The sequence below is a fragment of the Camelus ferus genome, chromosome 8 (assembly GCF_009834535.1).
Source record: "Camelus ferus isolate YT-003-E chromosome 8, BCGSAC_Cfer_1.0, whole genome shotgun sequence".
In the NCBI taxonomy this organism is placed as follows: domain Eukaryota; kingdom Metazoa; phylum Chordata; class Mammalia; order Artiodactyla; family Camelidae; genus Camelus; species Camelus ferus.
Window position 1 is genome coordinate 68,742,798 of NC_045703.1, and position 18,002 is coordinate 68,760,799.

General features: G+C 39.2%; 1 protein-coding gene across 7 annotated transcripts in view; it reads right to left on the bottom strand.

Moving 5' to 3' along the window:
* PRKN (parkin RBR E3 ubiquitin protein ligase) overlaps positions 1-18,002 on the bottom strand; it is a 1,163,789-nt gene that overhangs the window by 592,645 nt on the left and 553,142 nt on the right. For all 7 annotated transcript variants that reach the window (XM_032485307.1, XM_032485308.1, XM_032485306.1 and 4 more), the window contains exon 5: positions 11,935-12,018. In XM_032485307.1, coding sequence (XP_032341198.1) covers positions 11,935-12,018 — 84 coding nt within the window. The remainder of the gene's footprint in view (positions 1-11,934; positions 12,019-18,002) is intronic.

Consider the following 18,002-nt stretch of genomic DNA (forward strand, 5'->3'; position numbering starts at 1 on the left):
TCCTTACGAAGGGATGGATTCTCAGATTGCTTCCAATTTGACTTCATATAATAACCCATTTTCTTTTCCCTCTGATATTTTCAAAAGTTAATGGCAAAAGAAAACGGTCCCAGTTCACCACTAAAGTTGACACAAAGAGAGTGGAGAGGAAACTCTTCTTACCGGATCATCCACTTCTGGCAATTACAGATAACAGAGAGTTGCTGATAAAAATGGAATTTCAATCAACCACTAAGCAGACTCCCACTGAGGAACATCCTGGAGAAACGTGAACAGATAAGACAGAAGACAACCATATGGCTGCTCTTAATGACCTAATAAATACAAGAAAAGTGTGCTGCTTCTAATCGGTTCTAAACTAAAATCTCATTTGTCTGTGGTTTCTAGTTTTAAGGAAGGCAAAATGTCAATTCTCATTTACCTTGATTCACACATTGTTAGGGATTTAAGGATGGTAAACAAAGCATATAAAATAATCTTTTACTCTTGTTTACTTCAACATTTTCTTTTTCTTTTTTTTTTTTTTTTTTTTTTTTTGTTCTTTATCCTATCCCTCACAGCAACCAGCTCAATTTCTGTCTCGGCCTCCAAAATATCTAAACTTCAGCGCAGTGAAATCCCTTCTATTAGTGGTCATAATCTTCCACGTAAAAACTCATCAACAAAATGACTAACAAACACACAGAGAGGAAAACAGGCACTGCCTCTGGCTACTCACTCACCCCTAAATCCCAGACGCTTTCCCCAAGTGGTTCCTCACACAGCAGGGCTCTTGCAAGAGGGTCCTTCCTGCCAGAAGGCATCCTCCAGCACCCCCCACCCCACCCCAGCCACTCCAATTCAGCCTGCAGATCTCAGTGCTGGCCTCCACTCCCCCATCAAGGGTGCCCTAACTCCCAGGCTCCAGTGGCCGCCCTGAATCACATCCCTGTAAAGCCCTGTGCTTGTTCTGCATCTTCCTCGTGACAAGTGCAAGGTCATCGGGGCTGAGAGGACCTCCACGGATGCGGAGGACGCGGACTTTGCACACGCAGGAGTGCTGAGTGCTGTCCAGCAGAGAGCAGACAGCTAAGAGTACTTCATGGAATGAAAAACCCTTAATTTCCTACCTCTTTAGTCCTGTCACTCGCACTAGCTTATAGAATGCTCTGAACCTGGCCGACATCACCACCTGGGGAATCTCCACTACCCATCCCTCCAGCCGCCGCCTCCACAAAGCCCTCTTTGGTCACCTCAGTTAAGGGGATTTCCCTTCTCTGAACTCCCACAAGACACTTTTTGGGCTTGTCTCCTGGCATCCATGATATTCAGTTTGTCTTCTTTCTTCTCCCTTATTCACAAAGTGAAGTCCTTTTACACTCTTATCCATCTTCATCAGATGTAGTTCATGGTAAAAATTATCACTGATCTACACACCCTGCCCTGACATTTTTCCCAAACTATGAGAGCAGTTAATGCCATACTCACTTTCCCATCCCTAGTGCCTGGCGTAGAAGATACACGCTCAGAATGTTTTTTACTTGCCCTGCTGAATCTGAAATGCAGTCATTCCTGTAAAATCTTATCTCCCCAACCAGATTTCCAGCTCTTGAAGGTCAGTCTTTGTTTTCTGCACAATGAATAGCATAACAAATAAATACCTGTTATGAAAATAACTATATTTCTCTCAATGGAAAGACACAGATTTTAAATTATATTTTGCTTTTCTATCTTTAAATATAAAAGTTTTCTCTTCATCTCATAAAAACACTCATGCATGATGATCAGCACTGAGTGTATTTTCTAAAACTCTGAGTACTGACAGGGATGACATTACCTACTCTAGGAAATTCAGATTTCAGGATCCCAAACTATGTTTGTTTTCTAAGAAATATTAGTGGAAGTAAATGTTTCACCACATGTGGGCCAATAGTGCATGAAATTCTTCTCAATTTTGATTTTATTCTCCATATGTTGATATTTTCTATTCAAAGTCTCAAGTTTGGTAAACTGGCTTTGAGTGTTTTTTTTCTTTTCTTTTCTTGCATCATATATCCTAAAAACTAAATTTTATCATGGCCCTTGATGACTTTTGGAGGGCTGGCTTGACCCGAATAGCAGGGATGATGGTTTCTTAATGACTGCCATCAAGGCATGATGAAGTGTGAGTTTCCAAGAGCCATCAATCACCTGCTTGAAGGATCAAGAGGGCTATTTCCTGTCTGAGAAGCAGGCCTCATTCTCTTGGCCCATTACTCCCACATCTTGCTTCTATTCTTCTCACTCCATTAGCCTCCTCTGTATCTGCACGGAGGCTATCACAGAGTGACCTATAGTCCACCATCCCTGACATTTCCATTTCGGTCTAATCTACCATCCCAGTTGAAACATTCAGTGATGTTTACAGTGGTATTTAATCTTTCTTTGCTCCAGTTCTCAGAATTTCATTTATAAATCTGTTGAAATTATCTCATTACACTTCTTGCTATCTCCTCTGAAAGGTTGATATACCTTCTCTCCTATCTAAAACCTCGCAGTCTAGAGGTGAGCCATCTTGATTAATCATGATGAATTCCTTTGTTATCTCTTTGTTGTCTGGAGCCCTTGTCTAAAGCCATAATGCAACCTTTAATACAGCCTCTCACTAACATAGCTGGCTTTAGAATCATTCTGTGGAAAGATGAAAAATTAAGAAGTAAACTTTGAAGTCTCTGGGGATGATAAAAACGCTTAAAATTGCTTATATCTAAACAGCATGTAGTAATATGCCTGATTTCTTTCTGCTGTATACAAAATAAGGTCCAAATTATAGCACTGAGAATCACAGATAATCAAGTGAAAGCACAACTTCCAATCTACACAGATCAGGATTTTCCTAGAATTGAGGAGGTCATAATTATTTTCAATATTTAAAATATGCATTATGGAAACTGCACATTTGCTTGAAAATGACATCATAAACCAAACCAAGGTTATGTTTGTGGGACTGCAGTGTGGATACTGGTTACCCTGCGTGTGTAGGTATTCTGCTAAGCATGAACTGATTTCTGGTACTGGGTCTCCTTTCCTTGGAGATTAATTTTTTTATATAACAGTGTATAGGAGGCTTTACCAACACCATGGAGAAGATGACTGTTGATTTAATCTTCTACAAAGTTGTAAAAGAGCCCACATAAAAATGAGGCTAAGTCACAAAAAAAGGAAAATCAAATGGAATTGAGTCTAGATTTCAGGATCACACAAATCCCTATGAGTTCTTAAAAACTACCTCAATTTCTTTAGTACTTTTTAAAAGAATTACTTTTTTTTCATAGTAGACTACTCTGTTTTATTTTGTTTAAATTTGCAAAATTTCAGCTGATTCCACAATAAAAATATCTATCTTTCAATTTCACTTTAAAATTTTTTTAAAAAATGATGCTTTTTGTTTTCAAGTACTCAAAACTTGATTTAGAAATGAACTGTCCTGGAGTCTGAATACTTGACTGGTTTTTGAAAAATGCTGTAAGAAGTTTCTAGTTTGTCACCCAAATTGCATGTCAGACAACAGAGAACATTTTGTCACGCTTAGATACCATTCAGTCATAATCTGAGTTTGACTGTAAAGCTTTCACAATTCAGTTTTATTTAGAATTTAGAAAATATGACTGTAGGGAACAGAGTAAGGACAGGGAGACCATTACTCTTCAACCAAAAAGAAAGGCAGAAAGAGAGAGGAGTGGGTGTCCTTCCCTCTTTCACTTCTGCTCCATTCTCGACCCTCCACATTTTCATGCTCAGCTGCCCTTCGGGTTCTTTGGGGTCCCTGGGAGCCACGAGGGCTGGGATTGCTTACACACACTTTTGTAGATGTCTGTGCCTGTGTGGTGACTGCAGTGTGCAGATGGGTTTGGGCAAAGAAGGACGTGGAACCCCCAGCTCTCACATTGTGCTGATAAAGGCTTTCAGCTGTGACCACCTCAGGGGCACTTGGTCAGCCTCAGATCTTTTCTTAAAAACAAAACAAAGCCAATCCTTCATTATTATTAGATACTGGAAACATAAGAACATACAGTCTATACCAGGAAACCACCCTGAGAAATTCTGAGACTCATTTTGTGAGATTCTAACCAAGCCTAAAACAACAACAGAAAGCAACTGAAAGAAACACAGAGCCCTTAGAGGCAAATAATGTGATTAAACTAAAACATTAGTAGGAGACTTTTTGGATATACATTATGCAAATAACCTGTAAGTAAAAATTGTCCAGTATTAGGTGGTGCTTATTTACTATTCATTTTGTTCTGGTCAACATCTTCCCAGAAGATGAAATCAGAGATAGAGACTATGAATATTAATTTTTATTCAAACTAATGTTTCAGTTGACATTATATTGAGCCTAACAGGGGGAAAATGCAAGAAATAAATTGCATATTGAGTAAGATGGAAATTCTCCATTTGTTACACTGAGTTTAATAATTATGTCATTTATTATACTTCAGGGGATAGGTTTTTGTATCAAGTTTCATTTGAAATAAGTCTTTGAGTTATTCTAAGAGATCCTTCTCAACTGTTCCTGATAAGAAAGAAAAATTCTATGTAAAAGAGCTTAACTCTGGTCAAAATCAAATAATCTACAAAAGAAAATTTTACATTGTTTTGCATTGTTTTATATTGTTACATGGAAGTCAGTAAATATTATTTCTCAAAAATACAAAATACAATGCATACTGTTGTCTGTTAAGAAGTAAAAATCAATACTCTTCAATAAGCATAAAAATGATGACCTTGGTGATTTATTACTTTGCAGATTGTAACGATCTGAATGTTTGGGTCCACCCAGATTCAGATGCTGAAGCTTACCCCCACTGTGATGGTATTTGGAGGTGATTAGGTCATGAGAGCAGAGCCCTCGGGAATGGGATTAGTGCCCTAATTAGAAGAGACCCTGGAGAGCTCCCTCCCCTGCCTCCACATGAGGACACAGCAAGCAGACGGCCATCTGAAGATCAGAAGTGGGCTCTCACCAGGCACTGAGTCTGCTGGAGCCTTGACATTGGACTTCCATCCTCCACAACTGTGAGAAGTAATTATTTGTTGTTTATATGCCACCCGATTTGTGGTATTTTTGGTATAGCAGCCTGAAAGGCTAAGACAAAATATAATTGTATTTTTTTTCTTTTTCATCCCAGGAATGATCTCCTTATCTGGAACCCGACCGTCCAATTGTCAGGTGTTGGGGAGAAGGCGACACTCTCACAGTTGGCTGAGAAACCCTGCATTACCGCAGAAGCATCACTGAGCCAGGGGTCTTCACAGCGGAGGGTGTGACAGGGAGGGAACACTCACTTTTGAAAGTGATGCTTTGGAAATCAGGACAACACCTAGAAAGCAGGACTTCCGGGTGTGCTGTAGCCTCTTGTGAGCGAGCAAGAAAAATGCATGCACCCCAATACGCACAGAAACACAAATACCTTTATTGTTCAAGGTATCACAGGGAAAATATAAAATGAAGATTTACACATAAAAATTAAAGTCTCTATCATACCCAAAGTTAATTACTTTCATTAATGGAAAAATTCCTAATTATTTTTGTCCCTCTTTTAATCTCAAGTGTACATCCTTTGGGTTGACTAGAATTCTTTTTATAGAAACGTAAGACGCCTTTCAGAACTAGTATGATCTTCCTTCCTAAGATAACAATGGCTAGTGTGGGACTGAATTAGTTTCAGATTCCTCTGTCTACAGTGTAATTAAGGTCAAGTTTATATTTGTAGTCTTAAAAACCAAGGTTAAATTTTACTGCTATTTAAAATGATCTAGTTAGATTATCTTTAAAAGCATAAATATTAATTAAGAATACATTAGAGACCAAGCTCATCTGAATTTTAAACAGATGGGTACTTTATTCAAGGAATAGAAATTAAACTTTTTATGATAATATAATACAGAGTGTACAAAATAGTGTCAGATTTAAAATACTTTGCAAATGTAAGTATGATAAACTACTTAAAATGCCTGTCTTCTCACCTTCTTAAGAAACAAATACCACACACAATGCTCTAGAAAGTATGAGTCATAGTTTATATTTGGCTTCACTGTAAAAACGCAATCCAGAAAAATGGTTTTAAGATGAGAGCGCGGAAGAGGGAACTAACCTTCTCACACTGAGCACGTCTGCCCAGCCTCTGGCATAGCTATTCAGAAGTGCACATACCTTCAACTCCTTTATTTAACCAACATTTATCTAGTGTTCATTAGATATGGAAGAAAAAAGAGAAACAGATATGACAATTTTTCTCCCTTCCTAAAAAATATGTTTCAATAATTTTATCCAGTCTTTTATAAAACTAGCATTTAAAATACTAATTTAGCTACATCCCAAAAGATTCAATATGTGGCATATTTTCATTATTGTTTGAACCCATATTTCCATTTGGATTTTTGTATTGACTAAGTCAATTGAATTTCCATGTTTAAGGGGTTTGTGTGGTTTTGTTTCTGTTAGTGGTATTTAAATGCTTGATGCCCTAAAACATGCTGAAATGTCCACAAATGCTTGAAAAAAGGGGTGTCCTCCAGCTGTTGGGCGTAGAGCTCAAGAAGCCAGCCTGTTCCCTGGTTGTGTTAGTCTTTACGGCTGCCTGAGTTTGCATTGTCCCTCAGAGTCATATTACCATCTCCCACCATGATGGTGGATTTATCTATGTAATTTGTGAACTCTGACAATCTGTCCTTAATACACTTTAAGTCCATGTTACTGAGATCACACACTTTTTAAACTATTATATCTTCCTGGGTTATTAAGCCTTTTATCAAAATCTATTTTTGAAAATGCTTTTTTTTAATTTTTAATAATGTCTTTTTTTCCCTCAGATCTATTTTATATGCAATTAAAATAGTTTCAACAGCTATCTTTGGTGAATATTTGTCTGGTGTAGCATTTTCTATTCTTTTACTTTCAATGTTTTTGTTCTCATGCTTTAGGTATATCTTTTGTAATCTGCTAAGGTGGTATTTTTTTTTTTTCCTTTTCATCCGATCTAAGAATCTGCCTTCTAAACTCCAGTTAGTGCATTTACATTTAATTTAATTACTGTTATATTTGGTTTTATTTCTGCCACTTTTTTTTTAGTGTGTGCTACTTATCTGTTCCACTTTCCTGTAATTCACTCTTCCCCTCTTTATTCTTTCTTTTCCTTCCTTCCTTCCTGCCCACTTGACATCTGTATTGTATTCCAATACTCTGGATGATGTATCTTTAACTTAAAGGCATCTTTAACTCAAAGCATTCCACGTTGAAAATGACTAGCCTGACCAGATCACTGCGCCAGGATCTGCTTCCCAGGGGATTATATGGGGCAGCTTCCAAGATGGCCACCAGCCTATGGTTCAGATGATGGAGTGGAGGTGATGGACTTAGCAGGGGACCCATGACCTTTGATGGTGGGGTTATGAGCCCCTCCAGGGAGGAGACAGGCTCCGTGACAAGGCCCTGAGGGGCAGCAGCTACCGTGCTGTGTGCTGGACAGCTTTGCACTCCTGTCCTCCCTGGGACTCGAGCCCTCCAACCCCACATGGTCCCCCAACAGGGGCATGTTGAGGAGGCCTGGGTGCTGGACAGCAAAGGCTTGAGCCTCGCCCAGGCACATGAGACCCAGCCTTGAACCTATAAACTCACGGTGTTCAGAAAGGCTTTTGAGGATAAGTAGCCCTATTGACCACCAGAAAATTCATGAAGGAGAAGAACCCCTCAGTATCAGGAGTGCGAGGTGTCCTCAGAATTACACACCAGAGAAAAGCCTTTCACATGAAGCATGAGAAAGTTTCAAGCAAAGAATGGGTTGTTGTTTTTTTTCCTCTTTCTTCATGAGTTAGTTTGTTTTTGAACACTATATTAGTTCCTGGTACACAACATAATGATTCAGTATCTCTATAATCTCAAAATGATCACTACAATGGGTCTAGTTACTGTCTGTCATCAAAGATATTGTGTAATTATTCACTGCATTCCCCACACTGTACATTTCATATTTGTGACTCATTTATTTTTGTAACTGGAAATTTGTTCCTCTTAATCTCCCTCATCTGTTTCTCTCCATCCCTACCCTCTACCAGCAATCATCTGTTTGATGTCTGTATCTTGACTCTCTTTCTGGTTTTTAACATTTGTTATTTGTTTTGCTTTTTAGATTCCACGTATAAGTGAAGTCATACAGTATTTGTCTTTCTTGGTCCGACATATTTTACTTAGCATAATACCTTTTTGGTTCTTCCGTGTTGTTGCAAATGGCAAGATTTTATTTTTTTCACGGCCAAGTAATATTCCATTATGTATCCATATATACCACATCTTTTTTATCCAAAGTACAACATAGAAGGAATGGAAAATTTCTTAGAAAGGTACAATTTGCCAAGACTGAAGGAGGAAGAAATAGACAATATGAATTGACCAACTACCAGTACTGAAATTGAATCAGAAATTTTAAAACTCCCAATAAACCAAAGTCCAGGACCAGATGGCTTCACAGGTCAATTCTACCAAACATTTAGAAAAGAATAAACACTTATCTTTCTGAAACTATTCCAAAAAATTGCAGAGGAAGGTACACTTCCAAACTCATTCTATGAGGCCATCATCACCCTGATACCAAAACCAGAGAAAGATATCAGAAAAAAAGAAAATCACAGGCCAATATCACTTATGAATATAGACGCAAAAATCTTTAACAAAATAACTAGCAAGTCAACTCCAATAATGCATTAAAAGGCTCATACACCATGATCAAGTGGGATTTGTCCCAAGGATGCAGGGATTTTTCAATATCCACAAATCAATCAATGCAATGCGCCACATTAGCAAATTGAAGAATAAAAACCATTTGGTCATTTCAACAGATGCATAAGAAGCTTTTGATAAAATTCAACACCCATTTATGATAAAAACTCCATAAGTGGGCATAGATAGAACATACCTCAACATAATAAAGGCCACATATAACAGACCCACAGTTAACATCATACTTAATGGGGAAAAGCTGAAATCATTTCCTCTAAGATCAGGAATAAGACAAGGATGCCCACTCTCACCATTTTTATTCAACATAGTTTTGGAAGTTCTAGCCATAGCAATTAGTGAAGAAAAAGAAATAAAAGGAATCCAAATTGGAAATGAAGAAGTAAAACTGTCACTGTTTGCAGATGACATGATACTATACACAGAAAACCTTAAAGAAGAGACCAGAAAACTACTAGAACTCATCAATGAATTTGATAAAGTTGTAGGATACAAAATTAATATACAGAAATCAGCTGCATATCTATACTCTAAACAAAACAGCCCAAAAAAAATTAAGGAAAAGGATTTTGAGTGCAGCGGATAACAGAGCCTGGAGCCCAGCTCCCACCTCCTTCAGAATCAAAAGTCCATACCGCAGAAGTGCATAGGAGTGCAGTGAATGTGGGAAAGCTTCTTCTGAAGCTCTTGCATCCCCTGTCACCAGAAAGGTCACACTCTGGTAGGGGTTTATGAGTGTGGGATCAGGCCAAGTTCAGATCTAACTTACAACTTCTCTTTCACATACTTACCTCTACTTAACCCATTTAGTTAATTTTATGTCAATGATTATAGTTTTTAATTCTAGAATTTCTCATGTTAGCATGTGCACATACGTGTGCTCATGGTTGTCTGGATTTCATTTTTTAATCTGACTGGATATTTCTGGTAGTCTTTTGTTCTTTAATCACTTGCTATGTGCACTTTCATTTTTAAACACATTAAGCATCCTTACATTCCATTTCAGACAACTTCAATCTCTGTATTCTTTCCAGGTTTGAACTCTGCTCACTCTCACTCAGGATGGCATGCTTCCATTTGTGATTGTTCTGACTGTTAGTTCGTCCTTGTTGAAACTTTATCTGAGCAAATTATTTTGGGGATCATTTGAGAGTACAGGCCTCCTGGGAAGATTTGGGTTAGTCTCAACCCAGCTCCTTGCACCGCCAGCGTGTGGCCACCTTACACATCACTCTAGACCCAGGGCTTTATACAGGTACACATGGAAAGAGTGAATATTGGCCCCAAACTCAGGTAAAGATGGGTTTGAGCTTATACATCTTTAGAGCATCATTTCTAACTAGAGTGAAAATAAAATAGGCAACTCTGCCTAGCACCTTCCTCTCCCCACTGGATCCAAGGAAGGAGTCAAGTTCCATGCGTGCGGCTTTATGGAGAACTCTGTGGTTCCATTTTCCACCTTGACGAGGCCCTAAGCTCACCTGCAGCCTCTAGTGTGCACCCAGTGTGAGGCTCCAACCCTCAGCAGTCAGTGGCTTCAGCTCAGACAGTTTCCTCTCTGGTGTCCCACCTTCTCTTCTTTTTTGGCATATACACTTTTCCTCACTGTGTAGTCAGCACAGCCATTCTCTTAAAATATGTGTCTGAAATTTAATCCAGTATTTTTATTGTGTGTTGTACTGCAAGGATTTTTAAAGGTGTCAGTTCACCATGCTGTCAGAAATAAAGCTGCAATATAAATTAATGTATACTAAATTTTATGTATTGATAAATAAGGTAATTTGTATATTCAACAAGCAAAGGGCATGATTTTCAACCCCTCTCAGCACAGTACCCCCTTTGACTAATTTGAAGCTAAATCCTTAGAGATGCAAAATTGTCTATTCTGTTGTGACTGAATCCTACCAATTTATACGAAGGTACATAGAGGCAGTCAGGCTGTCAGTGACTGAAGTAGATTTTCAAAAGACCTCACATTGCTGCAAAGACGATACAGAGATCGCAACGTTATACATACCAGAGGATTTAAATTACTATTAAATGTAATTATACCTACATATTATGTATAATATAGTATATACATATTACATTTGTATGCATATATGCATTTATATATAATTATACTTAGGAATCCTTCCCTATAAAATGTATACACATTAATTTCATCCCAGTAGCAAACTTGCAAGACACTATTATGCCTGGATATCTGTGAGTGACACACAAGTCATTATTTTTCTCCAGAATTTTCATTAATACAAATCTGTTCAGTGTCCCTAGTCCCATTTGAAGGGGAATGATTGTTACTGCTGCTCACTTGCTATCTTGGTGTCCTTGCAATCATCTGGCAGATGGGTGAGAGAGGGTGCGTCTAATGGTCCTTGCTCAAACACCCTACCTGTTGCTACTGACAGGCTTTGTTTCTCAGAGAAGATATTAACTGCCAGCTGGCTGTGACAGTCTGCGAACTAACACTGACATTTGTGTTGGCACCGTGGCAGTATTTACAGCTCAGAAAATATATACAATCAGATTATAATGGACCCAAGGATTTTCCAAGTAAAAAGTATAATAATGTACAAATTAGAAATATGACCATAAGAGTAAATTATTTAACAATAATTTCAGTACCTAGGGTCTTACTTAAGGAATAGCTTCCCTATGTGAAATATACAGTGTATTTTTATAAAGAGAGAAAGGACTGCAGAGAACAGAGGATGGTGATTCCATTTACAGCGGGTCATCCAGCTAGATTTTCGAACAGCCCACTATGTCAGAAAACGGCTAAGGAAGGTAGAAAGAGAAAGTATGATTGATGTCGAATGTAAAAGTAAAATAACACCGCATTAGGAAAAAGATTAACGTTACAGTTTTGTCATTTTCTTTTGCCAGACTCTGAACTACCTTTTCTTCATATTCCATGAATATTACCTAGTAAGGAGATTCAAATTATTTGTTTCAACATAGTCACCCTAAGTGGGGAACTCTCTCGGAAAGTGACACTGGAGGGCAATGACCCAGGTGGAATTTTTGGTGACTATTATGAACACTTTTGAATCTCATAACACTTTAGGTAAATCTAGTCAGATGGAAAAAAGTCAATTAGCATTTTGTCTCTATTCTAATTTCCCAGTAAAAACTGGAGATGCCAAAATGAAAGAATGGATTTGATCAGTACTCACTGCTCTAGTCCCAGGGCAGTTTGGAGACTGGCATTCACCGCTCATCCGGTTTGGGATTAAGACATCTTCCCAGCAAGAAGGACCCTTTGAGAAGAAAACAGCATATACTTAGTGCACAAATCGTAAATCAAACGTACTCCCTAATACATTTTCTAAAATCGATTTATCTTATAAAATGACAGTGAAGCTAATCTGTAGTCCAGTGATTTTTGAACAACGACCCTGGGGGTTCTCAGGACCCCTTCGGGGGATCACAGCCATTTTCATAACTGTACCAAGATGGTGTCTGGCACATGGCTCCAAACGTGTCTGACACGTACTGCAGTAGTTTCCCGACCATAGTTACATTTAATTGTTTAAAACCGTAATTCATCCCCTTAAGTTCATTGTGATTTCAGTTGGTGACTTTAAAATGAAAACACACATGCAAATTACACTCAATAAGACTCTTTGGGGGCAGTAGGGGAGCACGCGGACTCCACCCGGAGGGCCGCCTGCCACGGTCGGCAGGCTGAGCAGGCACCTCGTCTCCTCCCCACCCTGAGGCACCGTGAGAATTAGACTTAATAACTAGCACCGTGTAAACCCATAGGACCAAGGAAAACAGAAGGCAAAAGTGTGGTTGAGAAGAGATTTCCAAACTTTTCTGGAAATCTGCAATTGGCTGCAGCAGAGGAGGGGGTCTCTGCGCCGGGGGACCCCAAGGAGCCTGAGGGCTCAAGAAAAAGGCAGAAGGGAGAGAGAGCAGAGAGAGACCTGGAGCAGCAAACAGGGAGAAAGGCACATTTTCATAAACAGAACATCCTAAAACCTTCTGCAGAGAAAGGTCAGATCCCCTGCTTAGAAACGAAAATCAAAGTAGAATTTTAAAGCAGTAGTAGCAGTGCCTTTAAGATCTAGCAAACCCAATTGTCAGTTAAGAGGGAGAACGGTAAAACGTGCCTGGGAGACCCAGAGTAGCGAAGTCAGCTCGTACGCCTGGGAGGAAGAAGAGCCAAAGCCCACCCGCTCTGAGCGCGCCCACGGGGTGTGCCTCGCGGGGACAGCCGCCCGCCAGCTGGCCGTGTGTCCTTGGCGGCGGCGGGGAAGGAAGGGGGAGAGGAAGGAGCGTCCAGGGCTGCGGTGACGACAGCATCCACCAGATGTGTTGCGAGGGCCGGGCCCACCCGGGGAAGAGGACGGTTAGGACAAGGGGCCGTGCCTGTGGCGATTCTTCCACGGAAGACGTTGAGCCCTTGTCGGAGGTTCAAGTTAGCAGTGGAATCGGTCGTTACCCGTCAGCACCAGGCCCGCCCCCTCCGGGACCCAGGTCAAGCAGCTGCCCGGCCCCTTGCCGCGCACACTAGCGATCGCACACACCTGGAGATCTCAGCCACACCCCACGTCCGCAAGAATGCCCACCCCTCTCTCCCTCCTGCCCACCCCCTACATCTTCACCAACACACACACGCAACTTCACCAACACACACACACACACACACACCGCAGGCTCATACACAAGCATACCACACACAGGTGCACAGACATACACGCACACGCACAACACACACACAACTGAAGCAGAGGGAATCCGGGAGGTTGCACGTCTACCTTAGAGAGATAGGCCAAACTTCCACGGGGGCTACTTAAACCTTAAAAGAAGCTAAGTTTTGAGTTCACAGATCATTCAAGCAAAAGCCACTGCTTAAACTGGAAGGAAGTCACTGTGCCGAAAAGAGGTGACAGGCCCCAGGCTGCTGTCCTTAGAGAGGCTGCTCCCAAGGCTGGTCCTCAGCTGCCTTCCGGGGTTTTGGACCTGGGGTGCCCCCCATTCCCTTACTGATACAGAGGGTTCCCAGCACCCGAGGTGTCTGTGCAGACAACGTGGCCTTACAAAGCAGATTTAACTTCATTCCTTTCCAGTTTAGAAAATATAAAATGGTAATTGGTTAATCATTGCATGCTATGTTTTAATAGTTTTATGGTTAAAGCATTTATAATTAATTGTGTAGGAGTAAGAAAGGTGTCCAGACAACAGGATTAAAAAGGGCTGCACGTCACATGGCAGCACAAAGGGGCTATGAAGTAGAACGTGCGAGGGGAAGAATCCCAAAATGCATTTTCTCTGTCAGATGTAGAGAACTGGAGAGAGAGATCTGAAAAAAAGGTCAGGTAGAACAGTGTGAAATGCATGTCTTAATAATCATGTGGCTGATTTTTAGAAAACTTTCTCTTTTTTTTGCCCAGTAATGGTTACAACCAAGAAAAACACATGAGTCAGCTGAGCACCTGTATGAGGAGTGAGCACGCCAGGGTCAGCTGGCCAAATCCAGCCTCGGGTTCGTTTTCATACAGCCCACGACTAACTGTTATTGAAAAGCGTGGTAAGAAGAGCATTCCATGGCGCATGAAAAGTAAATGACATTCATAGTTCCATGTCCACATGTAGTTTACGGGACAGGGCTGTGGTGGTTCATTCATGTGCTGTCTACGCTGCTTCCACAGGCAAGGGCTAACGGAGCTGTTGAAACACAGAGGATGTGATCCAAAAAGCCTAAAATACTTACTACCGGGCCCTTAAGGGAAAAAGTTCACCAATCCTTGATAGTAAATAAAATTTTTCAATTCATATTGAAAAGTACTTAAAATATATTGCAGCAGCATTTTGGCCGATGTAGAATCTCAGTCATTTGTATAAGTAGCTGTGTTCTGGGTCTCAAGTGAGAAATTACTTCAATTAAAACGTTAGGACTGTTGACTTGTGAAATCTGAAAAGGGATTGATAGAATCCAGTGATTCAAGTTGCTTGAATCAGTAAGAGAGTGGAAAATTACAGCATTGGGGGATTTGCCTTGACTAATATTACCACCAACTGAAAATCATAAAGCAGAATATTATTTAAACACATTGCCAATGTGCATGTAAATCAGAAATTCTAAAAAATGACTCAAATGCAAGAAAAACAGTGATAAAAGTTTATCAAATATGAATCTTAAAGTAATATTTATTGTTAAGAATTCTAGAACAAATCTACAAGTCATTTTGGCTATGTCTTGTCATGTCCAATCAGGTGGAAAATTGAAGTACTTAACTGCCTAATTCTTATCCAAATATCACTCTGACAAGATTCAGACAGGCAGCTAAAACAAAAGTGTGTTTTTTTTCTTCTGAATTATCTAAACAAATTCTATAATCTGTTCTTCACAGGTGGGTATATACAGTGCCACTTAAAAAATACAGATAATGCTTTACAAAGTGTTTGTACAAAGTCTTGGCATTTACATTTTTGAAAAGGGTAATTCTAATAGTATTTTACTTAAACTACATTTTTACCAATTATTTCAAGTTATCATCAAATGTGTTGCATTTAAAATATCCTCTTGAGTGATTCCACAAACATCTAAGTCATATAATTAAACTTAAGGGACTAAAATTATTTTGAAAATTATACTGGTGACATTACAAGGGCGGCTATACTCAGAGGCTTCCAGCCGCCCTCCAAACTTTTCCTCTCTGTCTGCAACAGAATAACACAGAGAAGTAGTGTCAAAAGTTCACCAACCTATTGAATCCCAGTTCCACCAGTTATTAGCTATATGCTCTTGAGAAAGTTTCAGTTTGTAAACCTAGGTTCCTCATCTGAAAAGTGAGGGGTTGAATAGTTCCTTCATAGGGCTTTCATGAAACTAAATGAAACAACACTTGTAATATTTCTGCAAAGTGCCTGGCACATGTTGACTTATTTAAAAATGACAACTGTTGAAACTAGGATCTCTTATTTCTCAGGGTAGAACTCCTTGAATAAGGTTATTTTTAATTTAGTAGATAGGCAATAAGAGCCCAGTTTCAAGGGACCTGACTTAGCCCAGTGGGTTTTTCATTTCTTCCCTCTTCTGTTTCCAGATTACAGAACAACATGGTTGACTTTCAAAGCTATATGAGAGAAGGAACCCAAATTTGAAATAGAATATACTGCATAATTCCCCTTATATAAAATATAAACAAATCCATAGTGGTAAAAACAGACCAGTGGTATCATCGGGGTGGCAGGCAGAGGGTGGAATGGGCTACATAAGAGTGTGAAGAATATTTTGGGGTTGTTATGGGCAGAGCTGTGTTCTCTCAAAATTCACATCACATGTTAAAGTCTTTATTTGGAGACAGGGTCTTTAGAGAGGTAATTAAGTTAAAACAAGGTCATTATGGTGGACCTTAATTCAATATGACTGGTGTCCTTAAAAGATACCCTTAAAAAGAAGAGATTGGAACACAGACACGCATGGAGGAAAGATCACGTGAAGGGACAGGAGAAGCCAACCATCTATAAGCCAAGGCAAGAGGCCTCCGGAGAAACCAGCCTGGCTGGCAGCTTAATCTCAGACTGCCAGCCTCCAGAATTGTAAGTGAATACGTTTCATTGCTTAAACCACCCCGTTGATGGCACTCTATTACATCACCCCTAGCAAACTAATACAGGGGTTACGGAAATGTTCTCTATCTTGATGGTGATGGTGGTTTTGTGGAATTATATAGTTGTCAGAACTCTTCACATTGTACCATTTAAATAGAAGCTGTCTATTTCACACAAACTATTTCTCAGTAAAATGTATTAGGAAAAAAATGAACTGAGCAATTGCTAAGAAAACTCTGTGAGGGAAGGAGAATCTTTGTGTCAAATGGTGTTTGAACAACTGAACATTGATATCTAAACCCCTTCCTCACTCCATATGCTTTCTAGAAGAAAACAAATGAGAATGTCTTTCAACTTTGGAACAGATAGAACTTTTTTTATAAGGATACAGAAACCTCTAACCATAAATGAAAAAATTTATAAATTGAACTTGAATGAAAATTTAAAAAAACTTCTACTCATCCAAAGGCACTATTAAACATGAATATGGAATCCACAGACTGAAGAAATTGTTGCAATACATATATCTATAAAATAATTCATCTCTAGAATATATAAAGGAATTTAAACAGTCAAAACCATACAGACAAGCACCCCAATTCAAAATAATTAAAAGATTTGAACAGATTATTTTCAGAAGGAGACATACAAGTGGCCAATAATCATATAAAAAGATCATCAACATCATTAATAATCTGGAAAATGCAAATTAAAATAACAAAATAGAATTTCACATCTTAGCTGGTATGGTAACTAAAATTAAAAAAAAAAGACTGATAGTACTAAATGTTAGTAAAAAGACTGATCTATGGTGATAGAAATCAGAAGATGATTGTCTTGGCTGGAAAGGTGCATGAGGAAAGTTTTTGGAAATGTTCTGTATTTTGACTGGGATAGTAGTTACATGAGAGTAGGTAACTGCCAAGTCTCATGGAACGGAACCCTTAAATTCTGTACTTTTATTGAGTGTAAATTGTTTCATAATTTAAAACAATGAACTGAATCTTATACCATTCACTTATTCAACACGTATTTACTGAGGCCCTGCCTCTCAGTCGCTCTACAATTTCAGGAATGTCCCTTAACCAGTCAAGGATCAGCTAGCCCAGGACAGTGGAGCAATAACAGAACTTGCCTCATAGGAGCGTTGCAAGGATTAAACATAAAATGATTAGGCCAGTGCTGGGCACACAGTAGGTTCTCAAAAAATGTTAACAATTTCTGTATTTACCCTTCAGCACCCAGAACTGATAAATGGGGCAGAAGGATTAGGGACCACAGCCAACAAGGTTTAAAGAACATGAATCCATGTGATGAAACTATTTTAATATTTTTTTTTTTTTTAAATCTTTACCTCTTCAATAATTTCCCCTTGTTGCCTTTGGGGGCAATAGTCTGTAACTTCCATTGTAGGATAATCCAAGCACTGTCAATGAAAACAAAAGACTAACCAGTTCTGTGGCGTTGAGTGGGGTTATTAATGTTCAACATCCAGCTACATCCAGAGTTCCTAAGTGAAGAACCACGTCCTACTTACATGCTTTGATATGAACAGCAAAATGCTGTACATAAACATAGCGACTACTCAGAAATATCTTAATTGAATCAGGCTTTAATTTTCTCATCCGTAAAACTGTAAAACTGAAAGATCTGTGTTTTTCAAAGTTGTGTTTTGTTT